At 43.9% G+C, this 17,099-nt stretch overlaps 1 protein-coding gene across 4 annotated transcripts; it reads right to left on the bottom strand.

Annotated features, from left to right (window-relative positions):
• Positions 1-2,563: 2,563 nt before the first annotated feature.
• On the bottom strand, positions 2,564-16,551 carry NFU1 (NFU1 iron-sulfur cluster scaffold). Of its 4 annotated transcripts, none has more exons than XM_058194621.1 (8): positions 16,440-16,551; positions 11,966-12,072; positions 11,552-11,687; positions 9,772-9,838; positions 8,167-8,281; positions 6,269-6,332; positions 4,252-4,426; positions 2,564-3,903 (listed from the first exon to the last, which is right to left on the bottom strand). In XM_058194621.1, the coding sequence occupies exons 1-8, from the start codon at positions 16,478-16,480 to the stop codon at positions 3,862-3,864; spliced, it is 747 nt and encodes a 248-aa protein (XP_058050604.1). In that variant the 5' UTR covers positions 16,481-16,551; the 3' UTR covers positions 2,564-3,861. The 4 variants fall into 4 exon arrangements, with proteins under 4 accessions (XP_058050604.1, XP_058050606.1, XP_058050608.1 ...); XM_058194623.1 differs by lacking the exon at positions 16,440-16,551 and adding an exon at positions 15,162-15,188; XM_058194625.1 differs by lacking the exon at positions 16,440-16,551 and adding an exon at positions 14,678-14,730.
• Positions 16,552-17,099: the final 548 nt, after the last annotated feature.

Genomic DNA, 17,099 nt, shown 5'->3' with positions numbered 1-17,099 from the left:
AAAATTAAATAAATAACAAAATTATGCATATACCCACATATATGACACGACACAGAGAAACAACAGAGTCCAGTCTGGATCTATGCATTCGAGGAAAACAAATCTGACGAACCTTGTAAAATGTACTTTAAGAGGCTTTTGTATATTGATTTGAATGTTTAAGCAGCCCCATTCCGATTTGTGTGTCTGTGTCAAAACTACGAATCCCGTTTCCATAGGATCCATCTCTTAAAACTGCCATTTTCGGCACCTTTTGCTAAACATCACACTGTGTTTATTGAATGTAGCCCCTGCTCTCATGGATTATGGGGTGGGGGCTTCAGTTTCTTCCTAGCTTCTATGGCTGAAGCTTTGAATCTTTGTTGGACCCAGGATCTAATCCTGCTTCAGTAAAGGCTGGCCTAGCTCTTCCAGTCTGTCCTCTCCAAGCACTTTCTGTCACGCATGAAACATTTGGGGAAAGTTGTCCAGAATTCCTAGCATTTAAAAAGCAGGTGGAATTCATACAGGTCGTGCAATCCAGAGAAGTAGCCTGGGATTAAGGAGAAACTCCCTAACAGTGAGGACCATTAACCAGGGGAACAGCTTGCCTCCAGAAATCGGGGGATGCTCCATCACTGGAGGCTTTCAAGAAGAGACGGGACTGTCACTTGTCTGAAATGGTATAGGGACTCCTGTTTGAGCAGGGGGCTGGACTAGAAGACCTCCAAGGTCCCTTCCAGCTCCTATTCCTATTCTAATCCCCATCATAAAATATATGTAAGGCCAAGATCTCATTCCTCCAATTTCTCAAGCAGCCTGAACTTCCCCAGTGGCTGCCTCCATGTTCATCCAACGTAACTTTCTCCTTTTTCCTTCTCTCCCCCCCCACCCATTTCAAAAAAAGCCACAAACACAACTGGTCCTGCCGGTCCTTTAAAGGCTGGTCCAGGATGGCACATGTGCTGGGCAGCCGTCCTGATGCGGATGGCAGCTGACGCAACCGGAACAATCCAAGCAAACGGACAGGAGAACAAACACTTTTGGGGGCCGGTGAAGTTCACCGCACAGGAGGAAGTGTTTGCTTTGGTGACCTGGAGGTAGGTAGCACCTGAACAGGCAGGCAGGTAGCTGGTGCCTGCAGTCGTCAGCAGTTGTTGAATGCAACAACTCTTAAGTTGCCCATTAATACACGTTTTGGAATGAGAGTTAAAGGCTCCGGGAAGGGACTGCCTGGGATTGATACCACTTCTGAAATCGACTCTCGAAAGATCAGCTTCTTGGTTTCTCTGTCTTCCCTTTCCGGATCTGATATTGGCTAAACCTTGTAAGCTCCTCCACCCATCGTTGCCCCCGAAACTTCCCTCATTTTGCAAAGCGGACCCTGCACAACGGAGCTTGGTAACAGAGGGCCCATTGCAGGAATGATAAACCTCTGACCTGTGTCCCAAAGGTGCTTTTTTCAAGAGGCAACTGGACTTTCTTTGAAGACTCATCTGAAGAAGCTTCTTCAGCTCACCGTTCTGTCTTGGAAGAAAAACCACAAAGTCCAGTTGCCTCTTGAAAAAGCACCTCTTCAGACAATCATGACCTGGATGACTGAGAAGCTCCATAGACTCTTTACCTATGTCAAAAGTGACACAACTAAGGTTTTGGGTGACATGCTAGCATTCAACAGCCAACAACGCTTCTTGAAAGCACAGCCCGTTCTTGTGTGATTTTGGAGAATGCAGCCTCAAATCTTCCCAAAACGAGTTTCAGTCTTGTAATTATTTGATGTTTCTTTGCATGAAGCCTAGGTCATAGATAGGTCTGGGTTTTTTTTTAAAAAAAATAAATGAATGTAAAGAACTGTTTCTCTTGTTCGGGGAGGGGGAGGGGCAGTAATATGCCAGCATAAATCAAATTAGCCATTTTCCAAAAGGGTTGCCAGTCAGTGGCCGATTTCCTTCGGATGGCCTTGACCTGCTTCAGTTATCAGCCCCCCAGGAAATGCTGTGGCAATCCATTCCACCTCTCTTGGAGGATGCTGAATTATTCCAGTAATGCTTTGAGCATCATTTTTTTTCCTCTGCCATCACAAAGGCTTCATTTACTGATCGCATCACGTGGGATATAATGTGGCTTTGGCAGAAGCAGAGATGTTGCAAAGGAGAGCTTTTTTTTTCTCCTGGAGAAGAGGTTCAAGAAGGTTAAAAAAATTAAGCTGTGTCCCATCCCAGACAAGAAGCAAGGGATTCCCCCCCACCCCACCCCCCGGGGGTTTGAATACAAGGGGAGTGGTGGTCACAAGCCATGAAGACACTGTGGCACCAGTGACACCGTTGGTGTCATTACAGCCGGTCATTACAGCCGGTCGACAACCAATCATCTAGCAACCGCTTGGCAGTACAACACCAGTGAAGAAAAAATACTTGTGGCCAGTCTTCGCACTTACGACCAATTTTACCCACACAAATGGACACATCCCAGTTAACCCAACAACAGTTGTCTTTTTTTAATTTGTAGATTGTACGGTACTCCATCCTATGGGGCAAGTAAAGAACGGCACTCGCGCCATGAAAAGGCAGCACAAGGTTAAACGTACGTTTGAGCCACGATGCGTCTTTATTCACAAAGTGCAGGCAAAAGTTCTAGAACGACCACATTCAGAATTACATACCAATTGCTTTAATTTAAACTGATTTTAAACCTTTGAAATCGGCTGTCTCAAACCTCCTGGGCTCTTACTGGAATGTCACCTTGCAAGGCACATGTCTCAGTCCTTATGCTTTGCAATGAAAGCAGCTGCTTCACCCCAAGTTTGAGCAATGTTGTTCTTCTATTTTCCAGAAACAGACGAAGCAGCACATAAAACCTCTGTAAGCCTCCGTCTCTCTTTCAAAACCCCAATTCAGTAATGGAAGGTCAGCTGATGCCCTCAATGGCTCCCACCAATTCACAAGATTTTTTTGCTGCCCTTAAGGATTGGTGTTAAGAAGAAAGGCCAGGCCCGTCTTCAGAAGCTATACGCCCCAGCGTCTGGCTAAGCCATTTTTAAATTGTCCTCCCAAAAGGATCTCATTTCATGCATTCCTCTAAACTGTAAATGCACTTAGTGGACTTCATTGGACCCACGACACACTTCAATTATTTCCTTACAATCACAGCATCTATGAACAACACCTCACTGCAACCAAGCAGGACTTGCAAATGGATTGTTTGCTCCACAGATTCAAGACATTTAAATCCAAAGCATGATATAAGTGTGTTCAGGCTCCAAGTGCAAAAAATCCTAGTCGGGTTGTAAAAACGTTTGGCTCCCTTGAGATCACCAAGAAGGATGGTGAAGTCTGCTGAATTTTGGAACAAAGTATTACCAGATAGTTTCTATGCAAATAAGGTAAATGACAGTGGTATTAAGTGTTATTTTATTGAACCCATGGGTGTTTTTAAAACAAAATGAAAGCTATAAATTTAAGCCTCCTGATGAGAGCACAATTAAAAAATTACTTTTGAAATCTAAGTAGCGGGGGAAAGGTTTTTTAAAAAAATGCAGTGCTCTATGACCAAATCATCTCCAGAAGTGACTATAGTGTCAATGAGAAGAGAGCCTGCCCAATAAATAGATAACTGATATTCAGGAAGATTAATTGGAGATACTTCAGAAAATATTTGAATCCAAGGGAGGAAGCGTGTATTTCAGAAACTGTTGGGAACCTACCTATTGTGTCTGCTTTCCTCTTTTTGTTCATGTAAAGCAAAGATTGTTCCTACTTGCTTGTTTTCTTATGCAGTGAAACAAAAACAGAATTGGCCCAATGAAGAAGCTGCATTTGGGCCAATTTAGACAAACCCGCCAGGCACATAATTTCTGCCCACAGTCCAGGGCTCTTCCCCGATTCAGGTTGACTTGACTTCTTTTTCTTCATTATCATCAACCACCTGAAAAGCAACAGGCAGGCAGGAAGTTACACCAAGACTATCAGAGCCCCCCAGCATTGAGATCCAAGCCCGGGAAGAAGGGCATCTTTTAAAATAACCTCAGCATCACCCTCATCTTGCCTGGCAGGGCAGGCAGCCTCCAGATTTGTTCAGAAAAGGCTGAGGTATTCTGAGTGGGTCAAACATCCAGAAGGAAACCCTAAATATGCCTGGCAGCAGCCCCGATCTTTCAAACAGGTAAGACCTCAATACCTATTGTTGGTTTTCCCCCCACGCTTTGTGTGATCCTTTGGGGGAACGTGGAGAAGACAGGTGGGGTGCAGCTGGTGCCTTCCCCAAGGGGCTTACCTGCTCTACACCTTCCACCTCTGGAATATAGAACTGCAGCATGTTTTGTATTCCACTCTTTAAGGTGACGATGGAACTGGGGCAGCTGGTGCAGGAACCCTGCAGCTTCAGTTGCACAATCCCGTCTTCAAAGCCCTTAAAGATGACGTCTCCCCCATCCTCCTGGACGGTTGGCCTGAGGAACATTAAGGCAGATGCATTGAGAGCCACAGCTGCAGGTCCGCGATGGGTGAAATAGCATTATGGGCAGCAAATGCGCAAATCTTTGCATTAACGTCTCAAAAGTAAAGCTCAGATTCTCAGCCAACACATGGACCTCTCTACTCTTTCCACGTGGCACTGCCGATCCCTGGAGCAGCCTGCAGTTCGTTACGCCACCTTCCCCTTCTTTTTGCATTAGCAACATTTTCCTTAAAACATCTTGAGCCAAAGCCATGGATCCTCTTGTTTTACCCCAGAGCAACCTCTCAAGCCACGTGACCCTCATAAGAAAAGAATCTGGCGAAATACAGTCACGCAAACTTAACCAGCCTACAAAAATGTGCCAGATTTGCATTGTTTACTGTATTCTGTCAGTGCCAATCAGGAGGAGATGGCCTGGAGAGTTCGCAGTGGCTGAATTTATATGCTCTCCTTCTGGTCCCACTCAATCCTATTCTGGCTCTGGAACTCTCAACTGCAACAGATGAAAAGGCTCCGACTCCTGACCCACATTAGAAATATGTAAATTCATGCACTGGCTTGAATTCTGTAACTAAGAAACAGTAACTTTTAAGGTTTGTTTTGCCGTTTCCCTTCATTACTTCAATACTGAAGAACTGAAGAAGCTTCTTGGATGAGAAGCAAAATGTTTTCAAGAAAAAAAAAGAAAGTCCAATTGCCTTTTGGAAAAAGCACTTTTGCAACTTGAACCCAATACTTTTACAGCAACATAAAGAACCATCTTTCTGCTAATCAGCCTGGCTATTCAGCAACAATAAAACTCCATCTTTGTTCAAACTTCTTTTTTCCCCCCCTGAAAATTGAAATACGGCAGGGGCCGAATCCCAGAGGGCATCCTTCAAGGTGTGAAATGAAGGCAAAAATGGTTAACTCAGCTTTATACACAAGATCTTTTGATACCCATTTGCGTCTGCAATGGATTCGTGGATTAACTTGGCAGACCTCATATTTACCTCTACTTTTAACGCCCGCTAACACCCGATGTATCACCTCAGCTGTCAGAAGCTGAAGAATGAACAAGCAGGGCTCAGCATGATTAATACTCCTTCAAGAAATCAGCAGTGAAAAGAGGGGTTTTTCTCTGGCCCTTGAAAGTAATAATGAACATCCTGTTTGCCCCACTAGCACATTTTAAAATCCTGGAAATGCTCCAGAAGGAATATTGACAGAAGTACCAGAATGTGAATATTGTTTAAAGAATTCTCCTGGATGATCTTCAGGTTAACTTTTTGCTGAACACAAGCAATTTAACTGAAGTATTTGGGACTTGAGTAATAAGGGTGAACGTGTAAGGACAGCAACGTTTATTATTATATTTGTAGCTTTCAAACACAATCATTAACTCTGCAAAGCATAAACTATTAAAAGTTTTAAAAAATACGCTACAAAGCGAAATGTCTGGGGAAAATAAAATAATTTCACAAAACAAACAGCCCACTCTAGCCCAAGGCCTGGGGAACAGCCAGGTTTTAAACAAGGTCTTGAACGGGACCATATGAATCTCTGGGGCCTTATTGTCTTTAAGAGGGCTCCTGGTCCACATGCAGGCATCAGAGATACACCAGACCAGGGATCTCCAAACTTGGCAACTTTAAGACTTGTGGACTTCAACTCCCAGAATTCCCCAGCCAGGCTGGCAGATGACCTAAGTGCTGGCGCCTGGAAACCAACCGTTTGAAATGCTTTATGCTTTTCAAATTGGTAGCTTTAAGATATGTGGACTTCAACTACCCGAATTCCCCAGGCAGCATAAACACTGCTTGATACACCAAGCACACGCAGCAGACAAGGGTACCTGATTCTGGTATCCAGCAGCTCTTTTATCATTAATACAACTTCATCGTCTTCTTCAGATGGGGCTGAAACAAATGAATCATGTTTATCCCACTGGGCAAAGAGGAATTAAAATACAGGTAATCCTCGACTTATGGCCACAACTGAGCCCTAAATTTCTGTTGCTAAGTGAGACAGTTTTGCCCCATGTTATAACCTCTCTTGTCACTGTTGTTAAGTGAATTACTGCAGTGATTAAGTAAGTAACATGGTTGGTAAGTGAATCTGGCTTCCCTATTGACTTTGTTACTCAGAAGATCGCAAAAGGGGATCCTATGAGACCCCGGGACACTGCGACCGTCAGAAATATGAACCAGTTGTGAAGTTTTGACCTCATGACCATGGGGATGTTACTACAGTCATAAGTGTGAAAATGGGTCACAAGTCCCTTTTTTCAGTGCAATTGTGACTTTGAATTGTCACTAAACAAGTGCTTGTAAAGCAAGAACTACCAGTACTACCTGATCCAAATACATCTGGCAAATAAAGTCAATGCACCACAGAAAATGCCAAGAAGACACAACCAAAACAAGCTTCATGCCCCCCCCCCACTTGGAGTAGGGAACAGGCAGACAATCCACTGCAGCCAAAACGTGACACTTACAGTATATCACACTCAAATGACATCATTTCCATCACTTGGCATCACCTGAGACCCAATCCTCTCTTAAATGTGAAATAACAGCAACTGGCAAATGACACACCTTTTGACAAATCCTGTATAATTTAAATAAGGATAATGCAAGTGACAGAATTGCAGCGAATGATGCACTTTGGATTTAATGGACGTTCCTGAGTAACAAGCACACCACTCTCCCAACGGCCCCTTAAATTGAGGTTTTATTGTTCTTTTATAGCCCCAGCCAAGATTCAGACTTGTTGGGACACGGGCTTTTTTGTCCTAGTCTCCTTGAGTTGAAGACAATCTTTTTAGAAGATCGAAAACAATTTGGCCCCTACGGAAAGCAGGCCTCCCTCATGTTCCAAGAGAGCCAGTTTGAGGTAGGGATGAAGGTGCTGGCCCAGAAACCGAGAGATGGGACGTTTCAGTCCCAGCTGAGTGACCTTGGGCCAGTCCCTCCCTTTCATCTCTGCCAAGGAGAAGGAAAGGGCAAACACCTCCCAAAATCTTATCAAGGAAATTGCAGGCAGTTGGCAGGAGTAAAAAAACAAAACAACAACAAAAAACAAACGCTTGACTTGGAGTCACGGGGAAAAAAGAAGAGGAGGCTTTGTCTCTCTCAAACCCAGAATCACGAGGAAAAGAGCTCCCAAAAGAAACCAAATAAAAATAGCTGCAAGAAAAAGCAAGCATATTTCTGTGGTCTCATCTTTGTGAAGAGCATGAAAATTCCCTGAGCCCCCACTGGATGCACACAAAAGAAAGCAGCCTTATCCCTGTGTGAGTGTAGCAGAATACAGAGTAATAAGGTTGAAGGGACCTTGGAGGTCTTCTAGTCTAACCCCTTGCTCGAGCTGGAGACCCTAGACCATTTCAGACAAACGGCTGCCCAATCTCTTCTTAAAAACCTCCAATGATGGAGCATCTATAACTTCTGGAGGGAAGCTGTTCCACTGATTAATCATTCTATCGGGAAAATCCTCCTTAATTCTAGGTTGTGAGTCAAAAATCTGCAAGAAGATTGACAAGAGACACCTGGCCTTTCCTTACATCAAGGGGGAGGGGGGGGGCTTTGACTGCAGTGTTGCACTGGCCATCTTGCAGATCTTGACCCTTTGGCAGATGCCACCGCATACATCTCCACCAGGGAGTCCACCTTTGCAAGGTGGGTGGAGCGGTGGAAGCCTCGCTCTGGCGGAGCCCAAAGGAGGTGCCAGCATCTGAATTTCTCACTGTACCTGTGTCTGTACGAGGGCTCTCTTCTGTAACAAGGGGCAAGCCCGAAGCATAGAAGTCCATAATAGTTGCATAGATATCGGGTTTTATTAAGTTCCAGTCCACCTCCTCACTTTCCTGTGAAGATTAAAAAAAAAAAGAGCATAAATATGGAGAATGAACTTTAGGTTGTGGTCTGTCAGCAGCCTGTGGAGCTGGCAACGGAGTCGGACAGCAATGAGACTGAGGAAGAACATGGGCCAGTCCTGGAGGCTGGGGAAGGCCCGGATGAGGGCTCTGTGTCAGAGGCTGAGGTGGGGCCAGGGCCATCGGGGAGTGAGGTGCGGACTCCAGAGGCTGACAGTCGTGAGGCAGAGGAGCAGGAGGAGCCTGCTCCTAGTGCATGAATGAGAAGAGCTCCCAGAAGGCAAGAGCAGCTCAAGCAAAGAGGACAACTCGGGAGTAGGGCCAAGAGATGATTGGCCCCTCCCCTAAGGCTTAAAAAACCAGCAACAGCATTTGGGCTCTTCGCTGGAAAACAACACTGATAGCCTTGCTCCTTATCTTGCTGCATTTATTTCTTGTCGGCGTCTTCTGCTTTTGAACTTTTGCCAAGAAAAGCCTTTGGCAGTTTGCCTAATTAGACCAAGGTTGGTGATATGACTGAAGAATTGTGTTATGAAGAATTTGTTTTGATTTAGTTTGGACTACACTGAGAATGAATTAATTCTCAGCTGTTCTAATAAAGTCTGTTTGTTTTTGAACACTACTACTACCTACTTGGGCCTGGGTCACCACACTTTACTGGATTCCTATTCCTGGACACACCATCCTGACATAAACTTCTGGGAGTCCTACTAGCAGCACAAACTCTCCAGGAGCTTCTCTCTAGGCACACAGAGTTTCTGCAGTTGTCAAGTCTCATTTGTAAATGGGGCCTCCGGGTTCAATAGTCAAAAGGACACTAATATTTTTCATCAGTTATGTCAGGAGCTGGTTTGAGCAAACCCCAAAAAAGGGAGGAGGTACGTATCACTCGGTCTGATACATGTCAGGCTAACGTCCATCAATTCAATGGGAAGACATGCAAACTGATCTTTTGAATGTTCAAACACTTAGAAATGGATCCAATAGCCAGTCCAATCTCAAATGATAGGGGAGAGAGAAGAGAGAGAGAGAGAGAGAGGAAACGTTTACCAAATGTTACACAATCTATTTGTGTCCGCTTTCAATTCATGCCCAGCAGACCAACGCAGAAAAAAGTTAAGCCTTGGACTTTGGCGAACCTGCAGCAGGACAGAGCACCATAACTGGGTCTGTCTTTTGTTCTATATTTAATTTTATGGGAAATATATTTTTATTTTACAGGAAATGCATTTTTACAGGCGTTTTCCTGTTTTAATTTTTATGGAAATTGTTAAAAATTCCCAACTCATTTCACTACTGAAAAGAATCCTTTTTTTTAATTGAAATGTGACACATAAATCAACAGTGCAGAATTCCAAATGTTATAAAACTGATGTAAGCCATCTCTGTGTTCTAATTCTGCAGCATATTGAGAAAAAAATATATATACTGTAGCTAATAATTTAGATTATCAGGCTTGTGTGGGGTATTTTTAGATTTACCTTTGTGACAGTAATGAAGTCTGTTCCGAAAAATACGCTTTTAACGCCTTCAATCCGAAAGAGCTGCCTAACCAGAAAAGAAAATGAAGACTTTTAAAAACAATGATCACCATTCAAACTGCTCATCGAAATCCTCCTACCCGTATTTTTCGGAGTATAAGACGCACCTTTTTCCCCTGAAAAAGAGGGTGAAAATCTGGGTGCGTCTTATACTCTGAATGTAGCCCTGCCCAGCTTCTCAAACAGAGGCTTCAGAGGCTAAAAAAAGCATCAGAAATGGAGCCTCAGAAAAAAAGCCCCCAAACGGAGCTTCAGAAAAGAAGCTCCCAAACAGAGTTTCAGAGGCTTTTTTTCTGAAGTTCTGTTTTGGGGACTTTCAGAGGCAGAAACAAGTTTTTTCTGAAATGGAGTTTCAGAGGCAGGGGAAAAAAAAGCAAAAAAAAATAAAAGCAAGGCACAAAGCTCACAACCAAGGAACCTGTTGCTAAAATTCACCTCTGGGAACAGCTGATTGGGGGTATTCGGGGAGGCTGATCCACCTGCCCATCAGCTTTTTTCTTATTTTTCTCCCCAAAAACTAAGGTGCGTCTTATACTCCAGTGCGTTTTATACTCTGAAAAATACGGTATTTCTTCCTATTGGTTCCCACATGCACATTTATGCTTCATGACTGCAGTTTCTAGAACGCTGTTATCCTAAATCCTAACTTCTTCAGATGCGTTAGCATTGTCTTTCCAAGAAACAAGGATAGAGTTTTAAAATGCACCCCACCCTATGAACTCTTTCTGCTTTACAGTTAATACAGAACCTGTGCTAGCAGCAATGACTTCTAAGCTAAAAGAAAACTTCATAAATAGAGACCGGTCTTATTATGGGGGGCCTCAATCTTTGACAAGCAACTAGCATATCCTAAGTATGAATAGCCAAGCATGCCAATTGCAGGCTAATTTGGAAGACTGAATCATAAACCTTCCACACGCCGGATAATTATGCAAATGGCCTTTGCATCCAAGACTGTGATAATTGTATACAGGGAGAAAGTACATATTAAGACTGCAGCTGCATGGCATGGCATCCCCTCTCCCTCCCTCCTTTGGCTCAACCATACATCCCTTAGGTGGTTATTTTTTCCTCCAAGGACAGGCAGGGAGGAAAAACTCATTTGTAGGATCCTGTCATGTGGAAAAAGCCTGAGCATATATATATATAAAACCTCAGAAAACAAATAAATATATATATATATATATCAACTAAAACTCAAACCAAAAATTCGCCCCTCCCCAAAGATTTCAAAGAGAATCAGGCTGCATTTACTCCTCTCTGATATCAGTGAGATTTATGTTCAATCACAATCGATTTCTTAAAAGTGAACTGAAAACTGAGAGAGGAGAGTTCCCCCTTCTCGGATTTCCATCCCTTGACAAGAATAGATTTTGCAATGAAAAGATTTGGATGAGGTTAATTGGATTAGAAGGGAAAATTTTACTCTATGTTTGGTTTATGTATAACAATACCTTGTGATTGACCCGGGAAGCGGGGGGGGGGAGGGGGGGAGGGGGTGTTGTAGGAGGGAGGGGGGAAAAGGGAGAAAAATGTTTTTGTTTGTTAAAACTTTTTCAATAAAAAAAAATAGATTAGATTTTGCAGGGGCTAAAATATCCTCCAATTTTGGTGCCTACAACAACTGCAGCCCAGGGTATCTTTGCCCCTAATCGGGGATCTGACTGGGACATATTCCCAAATAACATCACACGGTGTGCAACCCCTCCCCCCTCCAAACCTTGCCAATGGAGAGCAGAAGGTGGAAGCAGGAGACGGGAATTCCATCGTTCTGGACTCCAGGACTGGTTTTCCTGGAATAAACTTTAAGCTGTTTGGATTTGGAGTGTCCTGTGTCTGAATAAATAGAGACCTCACTGAAATGAAGAAAAAAAATAAATTATTTTGAAACAGGGTCATTCACCTGGCCTGGCTCAGAGCCAGCTAGCTTCACTGACTCTTTCTGCTCTCTGCCCACCAGGAAGCAAACACCTTTGCCCATCATACAAAAATGAAATTCTTCTAATTTAAGTGAGAGATTAGGCATGTGGAACTGAAACATAATCTTTCAATGTTTTTTTATCATGAATACATTTTAGAAAAGAATAAGCATTTTCATCCCACAGAACTGAAAATGCACAAGCGAAACACCCACCTGGCATCTGTGGCACTGCAGGAAACAGGAAAGACTTGTGTGGTGTAACAAAGCGGTACTGTTGTTTAATTGATAGATTTGTACTCCTTAATCCCAAATGACAAAAGCTGAATGGAGAAAAAAAAATACAGCTAAGAGTTTAATGGCATTTCCCATACTTCAAACCAAACAGTAATGACTGAGGATTACTCATTAAAGGCTGAAAGCCTACAGATTTAGAGCCTGAGTTTTGACTCGAAGGAAGGAAGAATAAATATTTCAATAAACACCATTGACAGGTGAGGAAATCTGGGGACCTATTAAAGAATTGAGGGCTGGGGGAAAATAAAAATTCTAGCAATTTCTGTTCTTCTTTCTCCTTTCCAATCTTTCTCTGTATGAAAACAGATGTTGACCAGACTGCAGGTCGTATTTGTGTGGGTGTCAAGTTGCAAAAACAGGTTAAGATCTAATCTAAAGGAGAAACCTTTTGGAAGAAAATATGGCATTTTTGTGCTACACTTACAATTCCCCTCAGCTTAGCATTCCGTGTGGGAATCCAGTTTTCTGCTTTGCAAGAACAGCTAAGAGGGCAAAATGCCTTTCCAGTCATGTATGAGGCTGGGGAAATCCGGGAGCTGAAGCCCACACATTTTAAATTTATTGAGGTTGAGGCAATCTAGATTATCAGCAAGACAGTCTAGGAAAAGCAAAATGAGTCCCTAGGGAGATAGGGCGGTATAAAAATGCGAAAATAAAAATAAATATATATCTAACAAAATGAAATAAGCATCATGGCATATTTTGGCGTGCCAGTTTTTGCATTCCTCCATTACAAAACTACACAGAAGATTAGAACTTTGGAGTTTCTAGAGCAGGGGTCTCCAACCTTGGCAACTTTAAGACCTGTGGACTTCAACTCCCAGAATTTTGACCTGTTGAAGTCCACAGGTCTTAAAGTTGCCAAGGTTGGAGACCCCTGCTCTAGAGGACATGTCTCCGCTCACTCACGTGATTCCTTGCCCTTCCTGTTGTTTTTTTAAAGTGGGCCTTTTATTATTAATATTACCGTATTAATACAACCAGTGGGAAACTAGCGTGCTTCAAAGAAAAATGCTCCATCTTTCTTTCTGTCGTTGCCTTAGAAGTCAGGCCTGGGCAACAATCCAGACCCAAAGAGAAAAAGGTGGCTCAGAGCTGACTACACACCTCCTCCCTTCAGCAGCATCATAAATTAACCGTGTGGTTAAACCTTAACCACACGTTGCTCAGAGGGATGACATTTGCATTCGTGCATGCTTTGAAGTGCCCTCTCCCCTTCAGAACCAGATGGCTGCTCAGCCCCATTCAAAATCCTCACACACACACACACCCCAGAAGCTGAGAGACCCTCGTGGAATGAGGAAGGGTGTAATACTGGGCTCCCTAAACACCTGTGGGAGACCATTAAGAATGAGGTCTGTAATTGACGATAGATATGACGCCAGAACACTTCCTTCGGGGTATAGTAAGGGATAATTACAAAAAAGAAGAAATATATCTTATGGTACACATATTAACAGCAGCGAGGTTGATATTCACACAAAATTGGAAATGCAGAGAACCCACAGGAGGCAGAAATAATCAACAAAATATTGACCTGTGCAGAAATGGACAGGTTAACAATGAAGCTCAAAGATAAAGATGAATCGGAATTCTGTGTAACCTGGAATACATTTTATAAATGGCTAGAGAAAAGAAGGAATGTAGGGATAGAGAATTAGAAACAAAGTGAAGAAAAGGGGAGGAAAAAGAATAAAATAGGAAATATTAGATAGGAGTAAACAGGATTGAATAGATACGAAGGGAATATGTATGTAACTGGAGTGTGACTGAACGTACAAAAAGTATATATGGAATATGCATGATGTTAAATTGTAATTTACATGAAAGAAAAAGTGTTAGTAAAGTATGTACCAGACAAGTCGCACCATGCCTAATGTTTTTAAATTGTATATTTAATAAAATTTATTTTAAAAAAAGAAAAGAATGAAGTCTGTAATTCTGTGCTGCAAAGGACAAAAACAGTGACAAACTAATTGTGGGGGTTTTTAAATCAAACTTTTAAGCATAGGAGACCAGGCATGGGGATCTAGATGCGTAGCACAGCAGCTTCCCTCATCCAGTGCAAATTTATTTATTTTTTAAGACCTCCCGTGTGTGACTATTAACCTGCATATGCTTTCGCATGTTTTAAGATTGCTTTTGTGCAGTTTTTAATTGCTGCAAGGTGCCCAGATCCATGCATTCAATGGGACACTGTGCTCCAGCCTGGCCTTAAACTAAGGCGCAACATCCAGCTGCCCAAACTTCCAAATGCAGCTTTTTAGAGCCCATTCGCAGCAAACTCAATGCAGGTGCCTTGCTAAGTCAGATCTTTGCTAAATCAGGCTTAAAACCTAAGCTGCTCAGATTGGGGTGGGAGGGGGGCTAGGGATGCCGACACAGAAGTGCCAAAATTCCTGCAAAGAGGACCAGCCAATGTTGCCAACTCTTCCCTACTTCCTGGACTTTGGGAGGGGGTGTCTCCAAACTTGACCATTTAAGAAGCCAGCTGGGAGTTCAAATCCACAAATCTGGAATGGGGTATGTCTAGTTTAATAAAAAGAAGGATTAGGGGTGACATGATAGCAGTGTTCCGATATTTGAGGGGCTGCCACAAAGAAGAGGGAGTCAAAATATTCTCCAAAGCACCTGAGGGTAGAACAAGAAGCCACGGATGGAAACTCATCAAGGAGAGAAGCAACCTAGAACTAAGGAGAAATTTCCTGACAGTTAGAACAATTAATCCGTGGAACAGAAGTTGCCTTCAGAAGTTGTGAATGCTGGTGTAGGATGATGTTGGATAACCATTTATCTGAAGTGGTATAGGGTTTCCTACCTGGGCAGGGGGTTGGACTAGAAGGCCTCCAAGGTCCCTTCTAATTCTATTCTTCTCCTTCTCCTTCTCTTCTATTCTGACTAGGTAGATCTAGTCTAGCAAAGAGAAGGACTAGGGGTGACATTATAACTGTCTTCCAATACTTGAAAGGCTGTCATAGGCACCCATTTACCCTCCAAAGCACCTGAAGACCAAACAAGGAATAATGGATGGAAACTCATCAAGGAGAGAAGCAACTTAGAACTAAGGAGAAATTTTTCCTGACAGGGAGAACAATTAATCAGTGGAACAACTTGCCTCCAGAAGTTGTGAATCCTCCAACACTGGAAGTTTTAAAGAAGATGTTGGATAACCATTTGTCTGAAGTGGTGTAGGGTTTCCTACCTGGGCAGGGGGTTGGACTAGAAGGCCTCCAAGGTCCCTTCTAATTCTATTCTTCTCCTTCTCCTTCTCTTCTATTCTGACTAGGTAGATCTAGTCTAGCGAAGAGAAGGACTAGGGGTGACATTATAACTGTCATCCAATACTTGAAAGGCTGTCATAGGCACCCATTTACCCTCCAAAGCACCTGAAGACCAAACAAGGAATAATGGATGGAAACTCATCAAGGAGAGTTGCAACTTAGAACTAAGGAGAAATTTTTCCTGACAGGGAGAACAATTAATCAGGGGAACAACTTGCCTCCAGAAGTTGTGACTCCTCCAACACTAGAAATTTTTAAGAAAATGTTGGATAGCCATTTGTCTGAAATGGTGTAGGGTTTTCCTGCCTAAGCAGGGGGTTGGACTAGAAGACCTCCAAGGTCCCTTCCAACTCTGTTATTCTACTGTGTTTCCCCGAAAATAAGACCCTGTCTTTTTTTTTTTTGTACCCTGAAATAAGCGCTTGGCCTTATTATTTTGGGGCGCGTGGAGCAAGATGGGGCTCCTCTTGCTGTCTTACCTGATTCCCAGCTCTGCGTTTAAATATTTTCGTGAGGGGAGGCTTATTTGGGGGGGGGGAGGCTTATTTTAGTGCATCCGCTCAAAAGCCCAATTGGACTTTATTATCAGGGGATGATGCCTTATTTTGGGGGGAAATAATTCAAATTCCATCCTATTTCTTCTATCCTATTCTGCATTCTCTGTTCTATCCTAATGGCCAAGGTTGTCCTCCCAAGAAGCCTCCAGCACCTTTTTTTTGGGGGGGGGGCTCCTGTGTTCCGCCTCCCCCCTTCGGAGACCCTCCCCCAAAAGGGATGATTGACAGCTTCAAAGCCCCTCAGAGAGACCCTGTTTTGAGGGGGGGGAGGTTGACGGAGAGTCGATTCGAGGCTTCTAGGACCCCCCTTTCCCACCACCTGCTGTGGGGCGGACTACAAGACCCATAATAGCAAATCAAGGGGCAGAGGCCTCAGCTGAGGGGAGGGGGAGCGCCTGGCTGTGGATGATGGGGGCTGGAGTTCAAGGCTTCCCAAGGAGTTCCACGGGGCAGCGGGCGGGCGGAGGAGGAGAACGGGGGCAGGGAAGGCCAAGGGGTGTTTTTAATACGGGGAAGACCCGCGGCGGGGTCTCCTCAGCCCGACCCGCCACCTACCGGCCCCTCAGCGCCGCCCCCAAACGCCGCGCGGCCGCCATCTTGACGCCTCTCCCGGGAAGGACCCCGCGCAGGGCTGCCCGCGCAGGCGCCTGATGGGCCCTCCGCGCCCGGTCTCGTAGCCAGAGTGGCCTCTACCGGCCAGGAGCCGACATTGCAGGCTGTTCGATGGGGAGCCGCTCTTGGAAGCCGTGGGAAAGTGGGGTCTCTCTCTCCCGCTGCTCCCCGCCCAGGGAGGTTGGAGCAACTCCCCGGAGAAGTCCGATCCCCCTTTTTTCCCTTTTAGAATAGAATAGAATTTTTGATTGGCCAGGTGTGATTGGACACACAAGGAATTTGTCTTTGGTGCATCTGCTCTCAGTGTACATAAAAGAAAAGATACCTTCATCAAGAATCCTAAGGTACAACACTTAATGATAGTCATAGGGTACAAATAAGCAATAGAATAGCATAGCATAGAATTCTTTATTGGCCGAGTGTGTTTGGACACACAAGGAATTTGTCTTGGTGCGCACGCTCTCAGTGTACATAAAAGACAAGATACCTTCATCAAGGTGCAACACTTACAACACTTAATGAGAGTCACAGGCTACAAATAAGCAATCAGGAAACCGGGCCAGGAGAGGCTACCCCGATTCTAACCCTGAGTAATCTGGATTC

The sequence above is a fragment of the Ahaetulla prasina genome, chromosome 9 (assembly GCF_028640845.1).
Source record: "Ahaetulla prasina isolate Xishuangbanna chromosome 9, ASM2864084v1, whole genome shotgun sequence".
In the NCBI taxonomy this organism is placed as follows: Eukaryota; Metazoa; Chordata; class Lepidosauria; order Squamata; family Colubridae; genus Ahaetulla; species Ahaetulla prasina.
Note: the sequence above shows the minus strand (reverse complement) of the source record. Positions and strands in the feature narration are given on the sequence as shown.

Coding starts and splice junctions, on each gene's coding strand:
- NFU1 (XM_058194621.1), bottom strand. CDS start 16,480: ATGGCGGCCGCGCGGCGTTTGGGGGCGGCGCTGAGGGGCCG. Junction 11,688..11,965: donor TGCAGTGCCACAGATGCCAG/GTGGGTGTTTCG, acceptor TCTTCATTTCAG/TGAGGTCTCTATTTATTCAG. Junction 9,839..11,551: donor TTCTGCTCTCCATTGGCAAG/GTTTGGAGGGGG, acceptor TTTTCTGGTTAG/GCAGCTCTTTCGGATTGAAG.